The sequence below is a fragment of the Physeter macrocephalus genome, chromosome 4 (assembly GCF_002837175.3).
Source record: "Physeter macrocephalus isolate SW-GA chromosome 4, ASM283717v5, whole genome shotgun sequence".
Classification (NCBI taxonomy): Eukaryota; Metazoa; Chordata; class Mammalia; order Artiodactyla; family Physeteridae; genus Physeter; species Physeter macrocephalus.
Genome location: NC_041217.1, coordinates 67,760,100 through 67,778,377, shown reverse-complemented (window position 1 = coordinate 67,778,377; position 18,278 = coordinate 67,760,100). Strand labels below are relative to the sequence as shown.

The 18,278-nt window shown below is 37.5% G+C and overlaps 1 protein-coding gene across 3 annotated transcripts in view; it reads left to right on the top strand.

Moving 5' to 3' along the window:
* ATF6 (activating transcription factor 6) overlaps positions 1 to 18,278 on the top strand; it is a 226,606-nt gene that overhangs the window by 21,883 nt on the left and 186,445 nt on the right. For all 3 annotated transcript variants that reach the window (XM_024116831.3, XM_028488716.2, XM_028488717.2), the window contains exons 5-7: positions 481 to 610; positions 1,203 to 1,406; positions 7,551 to 7,771. In XM_024116831.3, the coding sequence (XP_023972599.1) occupies positions 481 to 610; positions 1,203 to 1,406; positions 7,551 to 7,771 (555 nt within the window). The remainder of the gene's footprint in view (positions 1 to 480; positions 611 to 1,202; positions 1,407 to 7,550; positions 7,772 to 18,278) is intronic.

Below are 18,278 nucleotides of genomic sequence, written 5' to 3'. Positions count from 1 at the left end.
CATTCGGGACAAAGGTAGTGTTAAGAAATAGAAAAGGATACAAATAGTGAGAATTATTTGCTTTGAGATTCCTGTAAGACAGAATAAGAGATGGTGGGGAAAAGATATTAGCATTTTAACTGTAACTCTATAATGATACTAAATGTTTGTATGACTAGGAACAAGTAAAATATAAAGTTTGTGGGAGAAAATGTAGAAGCAGATCAGATCAGTGATTCATATCTTTCATATAAAAGGATGAAATAGACATACTTCATTTTTAGTTATTTTTCCTTTAGTATAGATGAATAATGTTGATTTATCCATCATCTCTTAGTACTTCATATATAGATATAGTTCTAATATATCACACCTTTGCCTTGACGTTGTCTTGAAGTGTTTCTCTGTTTATATATGGATCTTGCCTCTGTTTCTAAGCAATTTTCTGCTCAAGGATAGTATTCTTCTGCATGAATTTGTTTGTGTTTTATTTTGCTACAGGAGGAGTTGGATTTGTCTTCTACTTCCCAGATGTCTCCCTTTTCCTTATATGGTGAAAGCTTTAATAGTCCCTCCTCAGCAGAGCCACTGAAGGAAGACAAGCCCATCATTAGTCCTAAGAGCAAAACTGGTATTACTCCATCTCCTAACTTCTGTTATCTCCATTTTAGACTGAGCTTAGGCTCCATTTCTTAAAAGAAAATGTTGGATTAAGTGTATGTTTATTAAGCTGGCTTGCTGTTTTTAAATTAGTGGACCTGTTTTGTTTGTTATGGATGATTAATGTGGAGAGGAAAGGGAAGAAATAATCTTCTTTGGTTGTTTTTGTCTTTATAGGTGAATGATACTTTAAATAGATTTAGGGCCGCACCATCTTCAGGAGGAATTTCAAAGTTTCAGTTAAAGATATTGAATGTGAGGGCCATTTGGCTGTGACATTTGTTAACTTTATTCACCTCGATGCTTTATTCAGGGGTTTTAGCTATTCTTCTTTACTGGTTCAGCTGTCCCTTTGGCAAAGCTGCAGCATGTTCAAAAAGGAAGACCTCAGATTGAGGACTTTTCTTCAGTCCATTAAGATATAGAGTGGCTATGCTTAAACTTCAGTAAGGGTAGTCAGAGGTCAAGATAATGTTTAGGGAAAGGTGTATAATAGAATCTGCTTTCTAGGATTTGCTTAATTGCCCTTAAACTGATTTGTGGTTTGTTTGGTTTTTCTCCAGAAAATGGACTGACTCCAAAGAAAAAAATTCAGATGAGTTCAAAACCTTCAATTCAGCCCAAGCCTTTATTACTTCCAGCAGCACCCAAGACTCAAACAAACCCCAGCGTTCCAGCAAAAACCATCATTATTCAAACACTACCAACACTTATGCCATTGGCGAAGCAGCAACCAATTATCAGTATACATCCTGCACCCACTAAAGGTACCTGAATGGAATTTGAGGCTGTGTATGTTTAATTGGAGGGCACTGAGGCTTGTGTCATATGACTTGTTTTAATTCAGGTTATAATTTCTGAGCACATGCTGTGTGTCAAGAATTGTCCTTAGTTCTGAGGATGTTGTAGAGATGTGGTTCCTATCCTAACAAGGGAGATAGCTATCGAGATTATTTACATCTAATAGTTCTTTTTTTCTCACAGTTTTTTTTTTTTTTTGCGGTACGCGGGCCTCTCACCGCCATGGCCTCTCCCGTGGCGGAGCACAGGCTCCAGACGCGCAGGCTCAGCAGCCATGGCTCACCAGCCCAGCCGCTCCGCGGCACGTGGCATCCTCCCGGACCGGGGCACGAACCCGTGTCCCCTGCATTGGCAGGCAGACTCCCAACCACTGTGCCACCAGGGAAGCCCCATTCTCACAGTTTTAATTATGAAAACGCCTGTCTCTAAGGCTTGTGGGTTCTTTTTGTTTGTTTGTTTGCGGCACGCGGGCCTCTTACTGTTGTGACCTCTCCCGTTGCGGACCATAGGCTCCGGACGCGCAGGCTCAGCGGCCATGGCTAACGGGCCTAGCCGCTCTGCGGCATGTGGGATCTTCCGGGACCGCGGCACGAACCTGTGTCCCCTGCATCGGCAGGCGGGCTCTCAACCACTGCGCCACCATGGAAGCCCAAGGCTTGTGGTTTTATATAACCACTTGTAACGAAGAAGAAAATCTGGGAAACTTTCTCGGTGCCATTTTATTCTGAGATTTTTGTGTCCATGAACTTTTTTGTTTTTAAGGAGAAGTCAGTGTTTAAAATAATATGGTCCATTTCAGGTCTAATAGGTGTGTTTTGGCAATAGAGTCAGACTCAATCTCTGAGGAGGCAGCACTGTTTAGTAACATGATCTTGTATGGGGCATTGAGAAGAAACCTGAAACTCTTGTCTTCAAGTAACTAAGAATGTGTGTTTCCATATTTTGTCCACTAGATGGCCTCCCATAGTTGATTTTACAAGAAACTGAGGTCTATACTGAAAGAAGTTCAAGTTTGAGGATTTGGTACTGTTCAGATATAGGAATCATTTGCACATAGAGATCTCTTGGGAAGATTATTCATCATTGTACTTATACTGATATGAGTACACATGACTAAAGGGAAACTTGCGCAGCGTTCTTTCCCTGGATTTAGCATGTTGGCACCAAGTAGGACTGCGGTCAATGGGGAATGGGTTCTGAATAAATACCAGTGTTACATTTATGGCTGTATTTCCAGCTATGGATTATTAGCTTATTTTTTTGGAGCATGGTTTTAATGAGGGCAAGGTCATAAATTTGATTTCCAGGTACTCTGTTATCTTTGTTCTGTTCCATGGTCATAGACAGTATGACATTGATAAAAAGAACTAGGTGAGAGACTGGATGGATCCGTGAAAATCCACCAATCCCTACCAAAAAAACTCCAACCAAACAAACCTGAAATAGGGTGACAACTACTGCCTTTTTCATGTGAAAAATAGCAGTCCTGTAGAATGGGTATTCTTGTGGCCTGTGAATGGATGTTAAGTGTTCATAAACCCCTTGAAATAAAATGCAAGATGTAGTGTATGTTATTTGTGGATTTTTCTAGGGATAGTCTCCAAAACTTTCATCAGGATCTCAAAAGGGTCTGTGTTTTCCCAAAGGCTGAGAATCTAAACTTGTGAAGAACTTCATTATAGTTCCCATAAGCTGTTAAAACACATGTATAAAAAGTAAAAGTTTGATATTAATATGACCAGTATGTAAAGCAAGGGGTATTCGTAAGAATTTGCTCTTAGCAGACCATTGGCTATGTTTGAATGATAGAAGTTCCTACCTATAGCAAGAAGAGAAACTTCTCTGAGCAGTTTATCAGTTTTAGAAACCTGAATCATACATTATTCAGAACTTCAGTGCTTTCCCATTATCTGAAGACAGTTTTATTTTGGGGGAGCATATGCTAATATAGAGCACTTGTCTGTTTTTGTAGTACAATCTGGAGAGGTATATTGTAATAACATATAGATTTAAGTGTATATCTTCTGTTTATTTGAAAATGGTGAGGGAAGAAGAAGAGAAATATAGGAAAGGCATTTTATAGTTAATCGATATAAGTATCAGAAGTAAATATTTTTCCATTAAAAAAGAAGTAATTCTTAAAGGATTAAGTTCAAATTCTCTGGCTTGGAATGTAAAACCCTTCATGGTTTGGCTCCAGTTTAGTTTTTTTTTTTTTTTTTTTTGCGGTATGCGGGCCTCTCACTGTTGTGGCCTCTCCTGTTGCGGAGCACAGGCTCCGGACGCGCAGGCTCAGCGGCCATGGCTCACGGGCCCAGTCGCTCTGCGTGCGGCATGTGGGATCTTCCCGGATCGGAGCATAAACCTGTGTCGCCTGCATCGGCAGGCGGACTCTCAACCACTGCGCCACCAGGGAAGCCCCCCAGTTTAGTTTTCTAACTTTACATTATAATAACTCTCCTTTCTATAAATCTTTTAGTTCAACTAATCTGGCCATTGTCCCTTAAATTTTCTTTTTTTTCCTCGTTTCTTGACATGCCATTCTATCTGCCTGAAACAGCTTCTGCCTACTTCTACATCTAAGTCCTATACATCCATTAAGACTTGTACGAGTAGTGCAGGTGAGAGATGATGAAGGCCTGGAATATCAATGAAAATGAAGAGCCAGGATAGACAGTAGAGATGTTAAAAAGTGTAGAATCACAGGGCTTGGTAATTAGGTCATGTGAAAGGGGGATGGAGGATAGAGAGGAAGGTATCCTGTCTTGGGCTTTTTGGGTAGATAGTGGTAACAAGTCATTGAAATGGAGGATAGAGGTAAAATAACTTGTTCCAGGTCATTCTATTAGCAGTAGAGTCAGAAGTTGAGCCCAGGTGGTCTGGCTCAGTCTGTGTAATTAATCACTATAGTATATTGCCTCTAAAAGAATGCAGAGATGTGGTACTTGATCTCAAGAATTCTGTCTAATTGGGGAGTTAACAAATTTATATCAGTAGTTAAATAACAGTAACTATGAGAACTAATGAATTGATAATACATGCAGTACCCTTATAGAAGCTATTATACATAAAAGGAGGTTAATAGTAATTAATAATAATAAAAATAATTAATACTAGCTAAAATTTAAGCTCTTATTACGTGCCAGACACTGTTCTAAGTGCTTAAGTGTGTTATCTTATTTAATCCTTACATCAGCTCTGTGAGGATAGGTACTATTATTATCATCTCCATTTTATAGATGAGAAAATTAATACACAGAGAAATTTACTGTCACACAGCCATACTATTTTAGACAAAGCAGGTATTCAATAAATGTTTGATATAAAGTTTGAAATCTTTGAAGGTAACTGAAAAGGAAAAAACTATCACTATCAGTGAGTCATACATAGTCAAAAGTATCCAGCGTTGAAACCAGCAGTGGTCCATTAAGGGGGATTTGTGTGTAATGCCAAAGAGGGTTTTGAGCATGCTGAAATGGATAAACAGCCTTTTGGTATGTCCTTTTAAACTGTTTCCACACTAGGAACAGTAGTAACTATGTTCAGCTGCTAACTATTTAAGACCTGAAACAGTCCTTTGCACTGCATTTTGTGAGCTGGTGGGCATCTAGCATGTCAGGTTTAGCAAGTCACCTTGAACACATTGTCATGGAAATTTAGTTGTTTCTCCACATTTTGTCCTGAACCCAAACATGCCTAGTATATTTATAGGATCTTTGATTTAGGTGCTCAATAATTTGAGGTTAGTTAGGCACTCTGGGATGAAAGGACTTGATGTGCATTTTGGAAAATAAAGGAGGCATCAGTGGCCTGGTAGGACTTGGAGCCACATTTGGTACGCAGACCTTGACTTGACATTGCTCCATCTCCCTCGCTCCGTGTTGCAGTTCTTTCAGCAACGAGATGGTGATAACCAGACACTGGATACTACAGACATGAATTATTTTTCTCAATTAGTTTTAAGAAATATTACAAAGCTATCTGCAGGTGTTAACTGCTAATACTGTAAATCTGTAACTGGAGCTAGAAGTAGGATCCTTTCTTTGAAATGACTTAATTCTTTATGTTTACCACCTTCTCTGTTCTTTGGAATAATCCCACAATTCATTGAACATTGTTTAGTTTTTTAGGGTCTTTTTATTATAATTTTTAAACTCAGAAGATATGGAACACTACTTCTGATAATGCTCTTCTCAAAGTATTGGTTTAAGTCAGTGGTTCTCATCCTGTAGACACTGGGCCCTGGGATACGTGTGGATGGAGTAGTAGTAACCTTTGGCTTTTTGCAGGGCATCTGCAAATCCATATTTTCTGTAGACTGAATAAATAAGTTGTTTCATATATCTTTGTACTGATGTTTTTAAATTTTGTGGTTATACTTCTGATTACTAAACTCCAAATTCATCTAAAATCATTACTAAATTCTTAATAGCCTTTTCTCATCACATATTTTCTCAATCCACAGAAACTGAAAGGACAGCCATGATCATCTTGGGTGACCATGATATTTTTGCTATTAAAGAAGGGTCCTTATATTCAGGGTGGGAAGCCTTGGTTTAAGTTTTACATTCTGATGAGTATGTCTTTTCATAGTACCAGATTGACTGTAATATCTCAATAAGTGTAATTTAAAAACTTAACATTTACTATTTAAATAAATATGCTATTTATTTTACTTATAAATTTTCTTTTTTGCTGCGCTACATGGCTTACAGGATCTTAGTTCCCTGACCGGGGACTGAACCCGGGCCCTCGGCACTGAAAGCGCAGAGTCCTAACTACTGGACTGCCAGGGAATTCCCTGTTAATTATTTTTATTTGAATATTTGGCATAAGCAAGTATATATCTGCTTATGAGTCATTTCCATATTTTATATGCTTTCATTTCATAAAATAAATTATGCCAAGGGAAAATTAGAAGATAAAAATATTTAGTGACCATTTATGCTCAAGTAAATTGTATATATTACAAATCTGTGAAATTATTTTTAGGTCTTTCTTACTAATTTACCTGGGATAAAATGCTATTAATTAAATTCTAGTTTTTGTATGCTTTCTGAGGCCTTCTGAAACATAAAGACTTTGATTTTATACAAGTGATTTTTTTTTAAGCTAAGACAGATGTTCTTAACAAACAGGTGTTCTGAAGCATCATTTTGATTTTTAGTTTTCCTTGATCCTTTGAAATACTGAGCTGAGTTTTACATGGATCATGTTACACTGTCTGAAAGTATAGTATGTTTTTTTTCCCTTAAAGAAGAGTATAAATACACTCTATGAAATTTTAGTTGCCAGTTACTTTCGTACCTTTATTTTGCTAAATAGGCTCAAGCAGCTGTGGATGTTAGGTGAGTCTTTCAACACCTTATAAAATTGGCCAGATCTGAAAGCAAACACTCAGCAGGCAAGTAAAAATTTTAATAGACTAGTGTTATGAGTTGTATGAGCCTTCTTTAGGTTAATGATACTAATTTTCCTCAGATTAGTGTAATTTTAAAATAAGGTTAAATGTAAAGATTAAGAAAAGATTTGTAGACCATTTTGGTGGGTAGGGGAGTCAATATTATCTGCAGACTATTTTAAGTTACAGGTTTACGTTTCCCGTGTTAGCTAAGTGGTTTTTAACATTTTTGATATTTGTAGCCTCAGGTTCTTCCAAGTATTGAGTTACTGAATCTCTGTCATGTATTTTTGGTGTTATATGTATTTCTAAATCCCATTAATGTAAAATATATGATTCTATGTTCAGAATAGAAGGTTTGATATTTGTAATATGATAAATACTTTTAGCACTAATAAATTTCAGAGGTTAATACTTAGAGAAATCTATGTATAACTTAGCAAATTTGATGTGTGTTAGCTGAAAAAAAGTGTGGAAATACATGGTTAATGATAACTTCAAAGATAATGAATTTAGTCGGTTTCATTGAAAACACAACAAAAGTCACTATGAATGTGTGCTGCTATTGATTGTGTTTTAATTGGTGGTTTCAAGTCCTTCCGTTTGGTCTAACCTATTATATCTGCAGAAGAGACCTAAATGTTGAATAGCTTCTCCTGCCACAGTAGTTATGCACCCTCTGATTCCTTTTCTTTTTTCTCTACTGCAGGTCAGACCGTGGTGCTCTCTCAGCCTACCATGGTACAACTCCAGGCACCTGGAGTTCTGTCCCCTCCTCAACCAGTCCTCGCTGTCGCTGGGGCAACCACACAGCTACCTAATCACGTGGTGAATGTGGTACCAGCCCCAGTGACAAATAGCCCAGTGAATGGAAAACTTTCTGTGACTAAACCTGTCCTACAAAGTACCATGAGAAGTGTGGGTTCAGATGTAAGTTTTGAAGCTTAGTGCTTTTTTAATGCCTGATTTAAAAAATGAAAACCAAAAAAAGAACGAAACACTTTTATTTTTTAAAGTTTGTTATATTGTGTCAAATGTGCTGAAATTGCAGATCCAGTCTTTGGTGGAAAATAAGGGTAAGACTTATTATCTCAGAATCTAAGTGAAAAGGTTTAAAAAAGTCTGAAGTGGTTTGACGAAAAGAGAAGTATGCATACCTCCCTCTTCTTTAATTCCTTCTTTTGAACCTTTTCATCACATTCCTCCAGACTGTCACCCCCAACTCAATCATACACGAGTATTTTACAGGATTCTTTCATGTTTCCTGATTGAAATGTTTTTGGCAACTCCCCAGATAAGAGTCTGTAGACTGCTTTTTAGTCAGGGTTTATATTTATCTTTTCTCTTGACTTATTGAAGGCTTTTCACCACTGCATAACGATGACTTGCTATTCTTAGGAATTCTGTTTCTTAATGATTATTTAGTTTTTTTCCCATCTTTGCAAAACTTCAAAATTTCTGTTGTAGGGACTTCTTGTAATTTATGAATCACAGAAAGTTTCCTAAGATCTGTCACAATCTAGAACTGGTTATAGTACTTGCTAGCTCACTCTTGCTTTCTTTAAAAGTGATATAAAATACCTCATGTTATGTATTAAATAGTAATTGAACATTATGGTCCTAAAGTTCAATGAAAGTTAAATAATCAGTCTAAAAGTGGGTTCTCTAAAATTGTGATTGGGAAAGCAAAGCCTATAAGTTTTCTTTAAAATAAAAGTGGATATTACTGGTTGTTAATATTGCTACTCCACCTTTTCTTTAGGTATTGCAAAGTACTTTTAAAATCCTGTGAGTTATGTAAGGTTGTTTATCATACTACTGACTCATCTGTCTACCAGAATTATTAACTAGCACGTCAGTAGCCCATTTAGTTGTGAAACTGCTCTACTGTTGCATAAACACAACCACGTAATCTCCATCAGAAATATTGTAAGGACCCATAACAAAAGAATATTATCTACTGGAAGTGGAACATCGAAGTTCTATAGTAATTCCCACAGTTTACATAGGTATTGAAAACTGTGTGTGCCAAAACATGAAGGAGGAACATTAGTGTCACATGAGAACAGACATGAATAGTACAGGATTAAGCTTGACTATTATGTTAGTTTATTTTGAGGACTAAAAAAGGTAAGCACAGTGCTTATGGCATAATAGGCACTAATGCATAGTGTGTGTTTCAGTTGAAGATGAAGTGATATTAAGCTGGGATTTGCTTTAAAATAGTCTATGGGGAGATGATGAGCACAGGATAGAGGAAACATGATTGGCAAAATGTTGGTAATCATTTAAATTGGGTATGTAATCTTTCTTTCGTTTTGATGTTTGGTAAATTTTCTACAATAAGTATATGAACAACAATAACAAAGATCTAAAAATATTTCATGATATTTTCAATTAAAAAGTTGTACAACCAATAAAAAGAAGAGTATGTTTTTCACAGGAGACTGAGGAAGTTAAGAATGATGAAAGAGGATTTTTAAAAAAAAATTTATTTATTTTATTTATTTATTTTTGGCTGAGTTGGGTTTTTGTTGCTGCACGTGGGCTTTCTCTAGTTGCGGTGAGTGGGGGCTACTCTTAGTTGCGGTTGTGAGGGCTTCTCATTGCAGTGGCTTCTCCAGGGCTTCAGTAGTTGAGGCATGTGGGCTCTAGAGCGCAGGCTCAGTAGTTGTGGCGCACGGGCTTAGCTGCTCTGCGGCATGTGGGATCTTCCTGGACCAGGGCTTGAACTGGTGTGCACTGCATTGGCAGGTGGATTCTTAACCACTGCACCACCAGGGAAGCCCTTTCATTTCTTATTTTGTTTATTTGGGTCCTTTCTTTTTTTTTCTAGGTGAGCCTCGCTAGAGGTTTGTCCATTTTATCTTTTCAAAAAACCAGCTCTTGGTTTTATTGATGTTTTCTGTTATTTTTTGATCTCTATTTTATTTATTTCCTCTCTGATCTTTATTACTTCCTTCTTTCTGCTGGCTTTGGGTTTTGTTTGTTCTTTTTTTCCAAAGCCTTTAGGTGGCAGGTTAGGTTGTTTATTTGAGATTTTTACTGTTTCTTGAGGAAGGCCTGTATCACTATGAACTTCCCTTTTAGAACTGTATTTGCTACATCCTATAGATGTTGGAAAGCTATATTTTCATTTTCACTTGTCTTGAGGTATTTTCTGATTTCTTCTTTGATTCATTGTTGACCCATTGTTTTTTTAGTAGCATGTTGTTTAGTCTCCATGTGTTTGCTCTTTTCCCATTTTTCTTTCTGTGGTTGATTTCTGGTTTCATACCTTTGTGGTCAGATAAGATGCTTGAAATAGTTTCTGTCCTGAAGAAAGATTTTTAAAATGATCCCTTAAAATTTTCTTTTAATACTCTTTAAATTGTGAATTTGAATGTTTCTTCTATAATATTCCCAAATAGAACTTGCAATAGAAAATATTCAAAGTTGTCTTTATGTAATTTGTTTAGACATTTAAAATATGTATTATGAAATATTTTAGACATGAAAAAGGTAATGACTAATTAGATATTTTAAAAATATAAACAGTATATCACAGTTGTTAAAAATATTAATATATTCTTAGTCTACATGCATAGAATTATGACATTCAATCACTGGACAGTCTAGAGGAACATAGCTAGGATGGGGAGGAGGTCTAGAAACCATGTCATGGGGAGGGAATGGTTTAAGGGTTGGTATGATTCAGTAAGCTGAAGGAGAGAAGACTGAAAGTAGAGCTATCTTCTAGGAAATGAAGCTTGTCATGTGGAAAATAGGATAATTGTTCTGGGTTATGTCAGAGGACTCATCTAGAACAGGTTCAGGTAAGTTATAGAAAAGTTTCTTCTAATTCTAAGATTCTTTGATATAGTAATTGTATTTAAAAACCAGAAGAGGTCTTTTTTTTTTCTATGCTTAATATCTGAATAGTGAGCGTCTTAATGTTGGCAATCATTGTATGTCACTAACCTATTTTGTAATCTCTAAACATTTCAATTAATTATTTGTTGGTCTTTTAGCCAGACATCCTTTAGAAGTTCTTTGGTGTGAAAGACTATGTCTGTTACGCTTTTGCACTCTTAAGAGTGCTCTGTAAATTTGGTGAATAATTTACTGATGTAACTTTGGTGAATCATTCAGTCAACGTTGAAGAACTGGGGGATGTGTGAGATGAGAAAGTATAGAACCAACAAGTATTAGCTTTTTTTAAAGCATTATATATTGACTAGCATTCTAATTACTTTTCAAAATTTAGAGTTGACGGTAATACACAAGAAAGATTCAAGTACTCTGTGTCTGGTGCAAGAGATCTAAAGACAATTAGAATAAAGTTTCTGGTCAACCTGCACGGAGGTTTTTCTGCTTATTTTTCCTTGGCTAGCACATCAGGAAGTGAGCCAAGCCTTTTCAGTATGAGTTTTCTGGTAGAGGTTTTGACTTAATGTTTATTTCAAGTAAAGAAACATCAGTCTGTCCTATCTGCTGGCCAAGCCATTCAGGAACCCAGAGTAAATCTGTTCCAGAAGGAGCTGCAGAAAACTTTGATCTGCTCATGTATATAGTCTTCTGTGACCTCAATAGTGCATGTGCTTGTTAGACTCAAGTCCTGTTAAATTAGGATAAATTTGAGTTAGTATAAATTCCTGGTTTAAAATGGCCAAAATGAAAAAAATTTTCAAGTGTTTTTTGTGTTTTTAAACCAAAGGTCTGGTGAAAATGTTGTAATTAAGCACCAAAAAAAAAAAAAAGTGCATCAGTCTTTTGTGGCTTTGTATTGCTGACATGGCTTCTTTTTTTCTACCTTTTTTGTTCTTTTGTTTGGCTAGTTTCACTCTCTAGAGGCCTGCTACTGCCGTAAAGTAGCGTTTTTAGCATACCATATTCTGCAAACTACATTAAGTGCCACATTTTGTTATGAAACAGTTTGCCTGGTTCAAATTATAATCTCACTCTTTCTGCCTTTTGCTGGTAAATCTGTTCTGTTTAACTCTTGGAAACCTCATCTAAGTTTTCAAGAAATATGGTTGGTTTTTGGCTGTGATCCTGATGGAAAAAATGAACATGGTCTCTTATTTCAGTGTAGACATTCTCTTAAGCAGTTTCTTAGTAAATGGTAATCTTGGAACTACAAAGATGCCTTCATGGGAGAGCATGCTTATCTTTCTTTAAAGTGCTATTGAATGTGACCAAACATCACACCAAGGGCTTGGAAACAGCAGTCTGTTTAAATCTGCATTTAGTACTTCCGCCTACCCGTTACAATACCATAAAGTTCACGAGACATTATGGCCCTGGTTTTAAGGCTGTGGAGCTACATTGTTCTGGTGATTGGGACAACAGAGCAGGAAAAAAAAGTGGTGAAATTCTATTCTACATGTCCCATAGTGGGTCAAGGTGGAGCAAAAACACTTAATAGAAATCAGTTGGTGGGAACAATGGAAAGAATGATCAGGAACTAGGTCAGAACTAGAAATAACAACAGATAGGAAGCTGATGAAGGGGTACAGGCTATACTGACAGGAGGCCCAGGTCTTCCTCTCAGCCCGTTCACTCTGTTGAGCATCTTCCAAACCCTTTATTACTTTGGATCCTCTGTCTAATTCTTTACTTAGTGACCTGACCTCTTCCATCCCAGTCCCTATCCTTTGGAAGTCCCTGCCCTGGGTCACTAGAGCCATCATGAGAAGGTAGTTGCCTGGGGGGATCACTTTCCACTGTCCTTCAAATATTTGAATGGTGTGAAGGGGATTCGCCTAGCATACATAGCAAATTAAAACTTTGTATTTCTTTGCTGTGGAGACAGTGTTATACAGTTAAGTTCAAGATTTCAGGTATTGTTAGTATTGTCACCACTGAGGTAATGTGATACTGGCCCAGATGGGCGCTGTGCACAGTGTTCCTTTATTGCAGTGGAGGAATACTGAACTTGGGAATTGACTACCTTTACAGCAAGGAGTAAGCAAGCCTCCTGATTGTCCCGAGGGAGATGTTACCTCATCTCTCAAGGTTTCAACCCTGAGAAATGGCCTAGGTAAAGAGTGGTCAGGGCCTTGTATTCTTGTTGTACCCAGGAGGACATGTAGTAGCACGACTCACAGGGGACCCCCTAAAGGAGTGTCTTCCAAGAAAAATATGAATCTAAAATAATCTGTTTACAATGCAAAGCAGTACAGAGAAACTCTTAGAAAAATGGAGAGTGCCTATGTTCTATTTCAGAAAAAAAAAAGTGTAACTTTTACTGACACTTAAGCTGCTTATTTTATCTGTAACACTAAGAATAGATACTCTGTTGGGTCAAAGTGTGAGCTGAGTATCCTTAAATTCTGTGGGTACCTCAGATCTAAGAAGGTAAATAATGAATAGATGCGTTTTGTTTTTTTTTTCTTTTTGTGGTACGCGGGCCTCTCACTGCTGTGGCCTCTCTCGTTGTGGAGCACAGGCTCCGGACGCGCAGGCTCAGCGGCCATGGCTCACGGGCCCAGCCGCTCCGCGGCATGTGGGATCTTCCCAGACCGGGGCACGAACCCGTGTCCCCTGCATCAGCAGGCGGACTCTCAACCACTGCGCCACCAGGGAAGCCCTGAATACATACTTTTTAGTAACTAAAGTCTTTAACAGAAACATTGAGATCATGATATTTCTTTAGGCTATAAAGTAGAGGAATCCATCAGAACAAATTCAGCAGGAGGATTTGGAGATCTGAAAAGCTATCCACATTGTACTAAAAAAAAATCACTTCTGTGTTGACTACTTTTTGGCTTTGCTGCTACCAGGGACTCTGCAAATAAAAGAAAAACATGCTTTGTTAAAATATTTGCAGTTCCTTTTTAGATGGAGATTTGGGGCTTCTAAAAATTTATCTTGAATAAAGATGTTGGCAAGTAATCTCATTTGTGTTTACAGTATCTTTGGAATGGGAAGTGAACAGAAGGTTTCTTCCTTTTTTCCCTGATGTGTTGCATTAGGTTAGATTTATGTTGTGGTGACTTTAACATTCTTTATTCTGTATTTTTCAGTGTAGCATCTTGATGAGGCTAATAAATAATTATTTTTAGAGGGGTGCTGATTTATATCAATAAATAATTAAATACTTCTCTCCTTTCTCTGATTTCCCTTCCTGTAACCTGTCCCTGGAGACTCATTCTTAAGGAGACAGTCCTCCCATGCCCTAGATGCTTTCTAGCCGTTTTGTTCCCCTGCTCAGAAGCAGTCACTGTTATTAGTTTTTTATGCATTCTTCCTGAGACAGTTCTTTAATATATAAATATATAAATATAATATATATAATATAAAAATATATATTTATTTGTCTTTTTACCTATTTACCTATTTTATGGAAATTGTAACATACTATAAACACTGTCCTGCACCTTGCTTTTCTCACTTGATACATCTTAGAGATTTTTTCCACATCAGTACATAAAAAGTACACATCAGTACATAAAAAGTTTTCCTTTTTTTTTTTTTTTTTTTTTTTGTGGTATGCGGACCTCCCTCTGCTGTGGCCTCTCCCGTTGCGGAGCACAGGCTCCGCACGCGCAGGCTCAGCGGCCACGGCTCACGGGCCCATCCGCTCTGCGGCATGTGGGATGTGGGATCCTCCCAGACCGGGGCGCGAACCCGGTTCCCCTGCACCCGCAGGCGGACGCGCAACCACCGCGCCACCAGGGAAGCCCTATTTTTTTAATAGATGCATGGTAGTCTTACGTCACAGGGGTGCCATAATCATTTAAGAGTTTTGCAGGTTTTTTCTTTGTAAACATTCCTCCACTGAATAACTTGTTACTTATTTCATTTTGTTCATGTGCAAGTATACCTGTAGGAGAAATTCCTGTAATTGGAATTGGAGAGTCAGAAGGTAGGTAGTTTTTCACTTTAGGGGTAAACTGTTCTTTTACACAGTTGTAATTTGTTCTTCCACTTTCAGCGTATGAGAGTGACAGTTACAGGGTTTCTTAATGGAGCCCATAGATAGGTTTCAGTGTTTACATAAACAAGTTCCCTTTTCTTCCCCTCACTCATTCCTTGCATAATTATTTGTAACACTTTGTGTGCATGTACATTTGTCTGGAAAGAGAGTCCATAGCTTCCTAATGGCCTTTTGAGGTGAATGAAAGTCCTTGGTTGTTTGGTTTTCTAATAGCTTAATTGAGCTAGAATTCATACAACATAGAGTTTGCCCTTTTAAAATGTACTATTTAATGGTTGCTTAGTATATTCCCAGAGTTGTGCTACTATCATTGCTGTCTAATTCTGGAATATTTCATCACCCTAAAAAGAAACTCTATTCCCATTAGCAGTCATTCCTCATCCCCCAACCTCCACAGCCCCTGGCAACTACTCACTGATCTGCTCTCTATATGGAGTTGCCTATTCTGACGTTTCATGTCAATGGAATTATACATAATGTAGCTGTTGTGTATGATATCTTTCAGTTAGCATAATATTTTTCAAGGGACGTTCATGTTGTGACATGTATCTTACTCCTTTTTATGGCCAAATAATATTCCATTGTTCCGATATATCACATTTGGATTATCCATTCATCAGTTAATGGACATTTGGATGGTCTCCACTTTTTGGCTGTTATGAATAACGCTGCTTTGAGCATTCATGTACAAGTTTTCATAGTCTTTTAAAAACAATTTTTAGTATATAAAGTGTTTACAAAAAAGAAAAATGCAAGTTAATACAGCAATCAAATGGACAAAATAAGTGAATAGATAATTTACAGAGGAGAATGGCAAATTATTTCAATGAAAGGATCAATAGCTATATAGTCTTAGAAGGTGTATGTTCTCCAGAACATTACTGCTTTACAAATATTAATTGTTAATTAATTAATTATTAATTGTGAAAGAATATTAATTGTTAACAGAAGAGGACTTTTGACTGGTTAAAGGTGGTTAACAAGTGGTACTCGAGGGTTAAACCTGTTATGGTTAAAATTTTCTGTGGCTCTTACGCCCCCTTGATAATGAGTTCTAAAGGAAAGTCTTTTTTTGTTTCCTGTAACTCCTTAGTGTTATGTGTGCACTGCAGCCGTGTGTGTGTGTGTGTGTATGTGTGTACATGTGTATTACACTTTGTATGTGGTAATAATTTCAAATTTTAAAATGTTGCAAAAACAAAAGTAGTGCAGAGAACACCCGCGTGCCTTTACCTGGATTCACCTATTGTTAACATTTTACCACATTTGCTTTATTAGCTCATGTTATCTATCTGCCTGTCTGTCTATCCATCTATCAATACATACATACTCAGAGTTTTTCCTGAACTATTTTAGAGGAACTTACATACCTCATAGTCCTTTACCCCTAAGTATTTCAGTGTGTATTTCCTCAGGATAGGGGTATTCTCTTACATACCTGCAGTACAGACCCATAAATTTATGTTTGTAAAATACTTTATTCAAATGTCAGCGTTACAGTTTTATCAGTTCTGTTTTTTTCCCTCCAGTACAGGATCCAGTTTAGGGTCAGATATTGCATATAGATGTCATGTCTCTTTAGCTTCTTTTAATCTGGAACATTTCCACAGCCTTTGTCTTTTTGACACCTTTGAGAAATTCATCTCTTTTCTAATATAGTTTTTTTAAAATTAATTAATTAATTTGGCTGCGTTGGGTCTTTGTTGCTGCGTGCAGGCTTTCTCTAGTTGTGGCGAGTGGGGCCTACTCTCTGTTGTGGTGCACGGGCTTCTCGTTGCGGTGGCTTCTCTTGTTTGGAGCATGGGCTCTAGAGCGCAGGCTCAGTAGTTGTGGCGCATGGGCTTAGTTGTTCTGTGGCATGTGGGATCTTCCCGGACCAGGGCTCGAACCCGTGTCCCCTGCATTGGCAGGTGGATTCTTAACCACTGCGGCACCAGGGAAGCCCCTCTAATATAGTTTTGATAAGTACTTCACATTTATTTTTGCATAGTCCTATTTGATTCTCACAGAATCCTTGTAAAGTAGGCTTTATTCCCATTTTACCATTGAATGAATCGATTGGTTAAATATTTCAGCCAAGGCCATATTACTTAGATGGCTAATATTGATAAAGTGGTATGTGCCAGACACTTTCTAAGTGCATAAAACCTCCTGTTGGCCTTTTGAGGTGAATGAAAATCCTGATAAATACAGAATAAGGAGCAGTCTGAGCGATCTTGGGAGGAGATAAGATTTTTATTCTTAGGTTCTGTTTTTCTGCTTTTGTAGGAATTAAATGAGATTTCCAGATTTTGTTTGTTTTTGTTTTAGTCTGATATTTAAAATTTGAAATGTGTAAAAATAGGAGATGGAATGAGGACAGATATTTTCAATATTACTTTAGTTGCACAGTTTATCGGAGCAGCTGTGAGGCACACTGTTGTTGGAATTAAGAATTTTTGCCTCCTCACCCAGTTTATTCATAGCTGCAGGATGTTTCTTTTTACTGACACTTATGTGTATGGTACATTATAGTTTACAGAGAACCTTCATGTCCATTACTCATTTGATCCTCACCTCAATCATATGACCTGCGATAATGGAGTTAGGATTCAAGCCTAGGCCTTCTCTGAGTCCAGTGCTGTTGTCATTACTCTGTGCTGCATTAATGGGGCTTTACTTTCAAGGCAGCCCTGATGCAGTGCAAACTTCAAATTACCTACGTCTTGAAAGTTGCTGCTCCCTTTTCTCTCCCTCTGCAAATGTATTCTCTTAATTAAAAAAAAATTCAAGCAGATGGTTTTACGTCTTGAGAGACAAAGCATAAAGATTGACCTTATTTGAACAATCTGGTATCCAATAAAACAGCAAAGTTAATATCATCCATATTTTATGATACAGTAGTCATTATTGTGCTACATGGTAATTAAGCACACATGTTTAACATCAGTGCTAGAACCATTTTGTTTTTGGATTGGATGAGACCTTTAGAGGATTAAAGCGGTGGCTTTCAACTTCTTGTCCATAATCCACAGTAAGAAACGTATTTTACATTTCTCTTGACATACACAGTCTAATGAAACAAGAGATAAGCTCTTACTAACTCCCTCTTTTTATTAATGTTTAAATAGACTCTGGGAGAAGAAATGATTTTTCAAAGATCTTCCAATTAATTTATTGCAGTGCTGGGACAAGAATTAAGAACTTCTGACTTCTGGGACTTCCGTGGTGGTCCAGCGGTTATGAATCTGCGTGCCCGATGCGGGGGGCCCAGGTTCAATCCCTGGTTAGGAAACTACATTCCACATGCCACAAGTAAAGATCCCATATGCCACAACTAAGACCTGGTGCAGCCAAATAAATAAATATTTTTTTAAAAAATGGTCCACATCCGAGTGAGAGAGTAGCATTGACATATATACACTACCAAATGTAAAATAGATAGTGGGAAGCAGCCGCATAGCACAGGGAGATCAGCTCAGTGCTTTGTGACACCTAGAGGGGTGGGATAGGGAGGATGGGAGGGAGATGCAAGAG